General features: G+C 38.0%; 2 protein-coding genes across 3 annotated transcripts; one reads left to right on the forward strand and one right to left on the reverse strand.

Annotated features, from left to right (window-relative positions):
* Positions 1 to 1,500: 1,500 nt before the first annotated feature.
* On the reverse strand, positions 1,501 to 3,946 carry LOC106159323 (CCAAT/enhancer-binding protein gamma). Of its 2 annotated transcripts, none has more exons than XM_013535583.2 (2): positions 3,755 to 3,946; positions 1,501 to 3,312 (listed from the first exon to the last, which is right to left on the reverse strand). In XM_013535583.2, the coding sequence occupies exon 2, from the start codon at positions 3,309 to 3,311 to the stop codon at positions 2,946 to 2,948; it is 366 nt and encodes a 121-aa protein (XP_013391037.1). In that variant the 5' UTR covers position 3,312; positions 3,755 to 3,946; the 3' UTR covers positions 1,501 to 2,945. The 2 variants fall into 2 exon arrangements, with proteins under 2 accessions (XP_013391037.1, XP_013391036.1); XM_013535582.2 differs by lacking the exon at positions 3,755 to 3,946 and adding an exon at positions 3,469 to 3,649.
* Positions 3,947 to 4,333: 387 nt separating this feature from the next.
* On the forward strand, positions 4,334 to 5,716 carry LOC106159324 (uncharacterized; the record flags this gene model as incomplete). The annotated part of the gene is made up of 1 exon (XM_013535584.2): positions 4,334 to 5,716. A coding segment is annotated over one exon (957 nt), but the record flags the coding sequence as incomplete, so codon positions are not given.
* Between the last annotated feature and the right edge of the window lie 284 nt (positions 5,717 to 6,000).

Raw genomic sequence — 6,000 nt, forward strand, 5'->3', positions numbered from 1 at the left:
GATTACAGTGATTTCATTTACGGAGAAATCTCTCACAGAGTTGGAGCGATCCAGCTACTATGATGGGTTTATCTGAATGCTTCTATTAAAAATTTAAGTTCATCAAGTACATTTTTGACAAATGGAGCAAAATCCAATCTTATTTGTGGTCCAGTCTATTGATACGAATGCACTTAGCTTCCTCATGAAACAAATGTTCATCCCACATTACACGCAAATAAATCAAATAGATATAGCCTATAAGATGCAAAATTTGAACAAAATATATAATCAATCAAATATAGGCCTACATGTCACTTGAACTCAATCACTCTAAATCCACAAAGCATACAGATAAACATCTGCCCTATCAACGACCTAAGCTTTTATGTCTGGATCCCATAATAAATTTCTTATCAAGGTCACTTTGACAAAATTGTAAATATATGAATCACGTGAATCTGACGTGGTCATATCAAAGTTTGGTCTGACAATGATAGGTCATGTGTACTTCAAACTGTTTGGAGTGTTTAACTACATACAATCATATACTTCATCACAATGACTCTTCATGCTGCCACCAGAGCACTCCTCGCATTTCAGAGGCAACCTCTGATGCTGTGGTTTGAGATGGCCTTCCTGTGGCCATTGAAACTCGGGCCACCTCTGTCCTCAGACTAATTAGGGCCAGATGACTGTATAGATCATATTACTAAATAACTGACGTTATGTGACAACTATATATTACTTCACATGAAATTTAAAAAATGTGTGAGACACGGGTCCTCATCGTATTTGTTCATTTGGTGATAAAAATAAAGAGTCTTTCTTACATTTAGTCTGAGGAGCCTTGTCACCTGGCCATATGGTGACACGAGAAATTATTTGTTGAATTCAGTCTTAAAGCACTCTGTATCACCTAGTTTGTTGACATGAATGGAGGGTATTTGTTAGATTTACGCATAGTTTGGCAATGTCTGGCCATTTAGTGTCATATAAAATGCAGACCTCTGCCAAGGCAACTCTGTTTTCATTCTATTTATAAATCAATTAAATAATTAGTTATATTCTCATTATTAATAAAAAACCAAATTATGTGAGGAGTTACAAGCAAAATTGACAATTTCATGAAAATCTATCAATATCTTTTTAGTTAGGCTGGTGACAAACAAATGGATATGAAAACCACCTCCTTGGCTGAGGTAAATGCATAATATACATTTGTTAAATTAAGCCATGGATGCCCATGTAATTCAGTCATTTGTTGACATAAATAAAGGATATACTCCCATTCAGTCACGTATGCCCATGACAACATGTCACTTGGTGACATAAATGAAGGATATTTGTTAAATTAGTCATGGGTACTTCTGTCATTAGCTCACTTAATGATAGCTGTAATGGACATTTAATTTGGACAAGTTGTGAACAAGACCAGTTGACGCAATTTAATGCTATTTCTTTGCTTCAGTTGTTTTATTTAAGAACAAGGCTAGTACAAATTTAAATGAGTAAACCATACACTTTTATACAAAGTTTATTTTGTCATAATATACATAACATCATTACCATGGAATTATGAGTGTTTGTCATTAGGTCTTCGAGACACTGCAATGACTAAGACTCACATGCTGTAGTGTCAGGGGCAGATTTTACAGATATGATTAAAAATGTCAAGAAATATGTTTATCTCATAATGTATAAGCATATATTTACATATGATATCTCTCTATTATTTACAAGAACTGTGACAGCTGTATAACCCTGATCACATAAGATAAGACTTATATACAATATATTACATAATGGTGATAATGTCAATGACTGAGAAAGAAATGTTCTGAAATGAGCAAGAGGCAATTCTGAACATGAACTACAAAGGGTGTGCGTACAAAAACACTTTGACTGTGTATAACCCATCGATTTCAAGGTTTAAATTATATCCCCAAAATAAAATTACAAAATAATGTCAAATGATGGTTGTTAATTTAGAATTATATGTTTCATCTGTTATGTTACTGGGCATGAAAAATGTTATCTAAACAACTTTTCCAAATGAGGAATATCTAAAATAAATCACCCTTTCATTAGAGAATCAAATAATTGTCTTACCAACAATTTACAAAACATGACATTTGTCTTAAAAGCTGTGACAGATGTTCTAAAAATTTCATTACTCTACCAAAAATTGAGGTTTCTTTTGCACTTTCCAATGAGCCTACTTGGCATAACTTACAAAATTAATTTATACAGTGTTCACAGATATGTAGGCTTTTCTGAACAGAATAGGGAAGATATTCATAACAATTGAACCTCCCCCTCCATTAAAAAAAAAAAAAAACATTACTAAAACTTTTAACATTAGAAATTTCTCTTTCTGCATAACAAAACAGAAATATATATATATATATATATATATATATATATATATATATATATATATATATATATATATATATATGTTGATCTAATCTCATTTAATTTTGCCTAAAGAAATCATAAAGATCTAATGAATCAGAAGTTTTGCCAGTTCATCTTTACTAGTACTCTGGCTACAAAGTTCAGATCTGGCTCAAGATTCCTGATACTTCTGGCTGTAGCTACAGCAAAAGTAATATTAATGCAAACCAAGGGCACTAACTCTTGGACAACACAGTTCTCTTTAAAAACTGACTCTGTTCATTCTCTTTACCAATTCATGAATTCACTTATCATTCATTTTTTTTCTCTTGGCCTGCTCTTTCTGTCACATGCACATACTTTTTTTAGTATAATGGGTAAAAAGTTCAGAATGCATTATCCCCAGAATAGATGAAAGTGCTCACTGTCAGTTATATCCACAAATGTCACAAATGATGAGCTGAACGAAGAGCGATGTGCATTAATTCCACTGAAGGAAACTTTGGTAACACGAATGACACCTGGGCAGTGATCTTATAATGGAACTGAATGTTGAAATTAAAACCTCAGGACGAAGGTGGAGTGGATGCCGTGTATCCGTGGTCCTTGTTCACTGTCTCCAGATTAGCTGTAGCTGGTGCTGTTGACGCCGTTCCTGAATGTGCCATGAACAAGTCTTTCAAAACATTCAGTTCTTGCTGAAGCACCTCTACTCTGTCCTCTAACAGCTTGTTCTCTGCCCGCAGTCCCGAAACTTTCTCCTGAGTCTCCTTGGACTTTTGGCGACTCTTTTCTCTGCTTTTTTTCACAGCTACGTTGTTTCTTTCTCGCTTTTCTTTATACTCCTCAGAATCTCTTTCCCCGTAGCTCCGTGGCCTGCGTGCCTTGGCTTTGCCTCCACCACCAGCATTCTGCTGCTTTTTCGGTGGCATCCTGGAAAAAGGGAAGGATTTGCTCAAATACAAGATTGTCTAATACATGTCAAAATCAATGTGCCATACTGTATATTGGCACTGCACACTGTACATGGAAACTTACGCTAGTGACAGTCAATATTCTAAAAATTTTAACCTCGATCATAATACCCACACAGGCATGGCAAAGGGTGATGTACTCTTTATATACAGATTATGCAGAGTAGTTCTTCAGGGTGCTGATGATATTTAGCAAAAGAGCTCAAAAGGGAAGGCAACCGTAACTGTATACTTGTAAATGTTGTCACATCTGATTCACGTTGCATCAGCATTTCATCATGCATTACTCCACAATAAAACGTTATTACTGTGTATAATACAACAGGGGACCGAATTTGACCACATTAAACTCATAACACAATAATAATGGCAATTATCCTAGTTTCTACAACAAAACGTACCCTAAAGCAGCGTTTGAGTCGTCTTCAATACCACCTCATGTAAATTTTGACACAGCTGTTTTCTCTAGTGCGGAATACCGGAAACGTAGCAATCGGAATTGTGGGTAAAATTCTGTTTGGGAGCATTTATTATCGTTGCGAGTATTTACACAGTGTCGGTCTCTACGTCAATGCAAGATAAGTACTGAAATGAATGCCCCCTGAGTGAATTGAAGTGTGATTGCGAAATCCCTTATTGACGTCAATGGTGATGTAGGATCCTATTTTTATCCAATTACGTATTGGCTAAATTTAGTAACAAAACCGGCTTACCGTTAGTGATCTTACGCACAGGAACCGAGCAATTTGCCTATATTAGGCTCAATCCCAAATTCTAGTTTTCAGATCCATCTCAATTTAACTGTACTGGGTTATATTTTCTTAACTAGAAGTCATCTAGTCTATAAGAAAAATGCACCCCGAAGCCCGAATTTAGCGGAGTGATATAACCTAGAAATACGTAGGTGATGCGGCTCTGTTGCTTAAAGGTTAGTCGCGGTTTCAGCAGTGCAGCATTTCCCAGCTTACCAAGCGCACTAAACGTGTGAAGCGAGACTTACGATACCACGGAGTCTCAGTTGTTTCCAAGGGTCTGACCTTGACTTCGCCAAGATAGGGCAACCATACAACGGTACCGGGAACACTCCCGATATCTCAGCCTACGAGCTGCTTGAGTTAGATTCGACATGCGGGACAGGCCTCCTAGGTTCCGTTAACCAGCACTCGCCACATTTGTACGAGTTTGATCCCTTCGAGACTTTGAAAAAGGGGACGCAGCCGCAAGGACCCGGCGGCGTGGGCGGCATTACATTCAACTTCGAGGAAGAAGTCCTGGGTACCAACAACGAGGTATCTTTTGATCTGCAGTCGCTTATAGAGGACACCTGTAGTGGTTTTCCATCCGACGATCAGTTATTAAGCGATATCCTAGGCGACTGCAAGCCAAACCTAACTGCGGTCTCGACGACCGGCGGAGCATTTGTGCAAGCTCTCTCCCCCAGCGCAGGCAGTACAGCAAGTAACCACAGCAACATTTCGGAGTCTATGCCTCAACCGACTGATTTGGAGACTCTAACTTCGTGGGTGGTGAAGCAGGAGGGGTCACCACCTCCCTGCGAAGTTTCTACAGCCACGAACACTAGAACCAAGGTTCCCGTGACTGTGACAGAAGCCGATCTTCCTACCAGTCCCACGAATCGCCTCAAGGCTCGCCCACCGGGCAGAGGGAAGAAGAGGGTGTACGAGAAAAACTCAGAGGAATACCGGCAGCGCAGAGAACGCAATAACGTCGCAGTGAGAAAAAGTCGCGACAAAGCAAAACTAAAACAAATAGAAACTGAGTGCAAAGTCAAAGAACTGAGTGATCAGAATCAAACTCTTCAGAAGAAATTAGACTTACTGACTAAAGAACTCAATGTCCTTAAGGGACTATTCATCAACACAGGGGCCACGATCCCAAATGAATATAAAGACTTGCTTAAAGACTTGTGTAGGTAACCCAGGTATATTCGGTGTAGCACACCAGGATTTATTACAATGTACAGACATTACCAGGAGTGATGGTGATAATAATGTAGACTTTTTTAAAACTGAATTTGTCCTCGAATCGACGGATGAAAATATGCAGCTTACACCATGTGTACATAGAACTGATGTACAGAGAACTGTTCATGGTTTTGTAGACTCTGACTTTAGTGTAGAAAATAGTGTTAACTGTTCAAAGTGTATGAATGTGCCACAGTGTTTGTCGGAGACAAACTATATAGAAAACTACGTTAGTTTAGCTGACTGTAATTGTTGTACATATTTGTTACACAGAGTAGCACCAAGTGTATGGAAGTATATGAACTTTTTGAAAACGGATGTTAGTATATCAAAATGGGACCTCAGTAAAAACAATATATGAAGTATTTCTAACATAAATCAACGTGTTGTGTTTCATTGCCGCGGTAGACTGCTTGATATAAGTAGTAATGCATTCTTTGCAGACCACATCCTGGAGACCGGTTTTAAAACATTTCATTTATGACGCCCATCCCCTACCTAATACCCCATATTATTTGCGTCTATCGTATCTTATTTGCCAGTCAAACAAAGTCAGCCAAGTTTGATTTCTCGCGATTTGTACTTGACATAGTTCTTCAATATCGACGTTCAGTCTGATATTAAGATATTAAACGTTATCAGAACTGATTGAGGGCAAGGGG

Source organism: Lingula anatina, chromosome 4 (genome assembly GCF_051362555.1).
Source record: "Lingula anatina isolate TDL-2025a chromosome 4, LinAna3.0, whole genome shotgun sequence".
NCBI lineage: Eukaryota > Metazoa > Brachiopoda > Lingulata > Lingulida > Lingulidae > Lingula > Lingula anatina.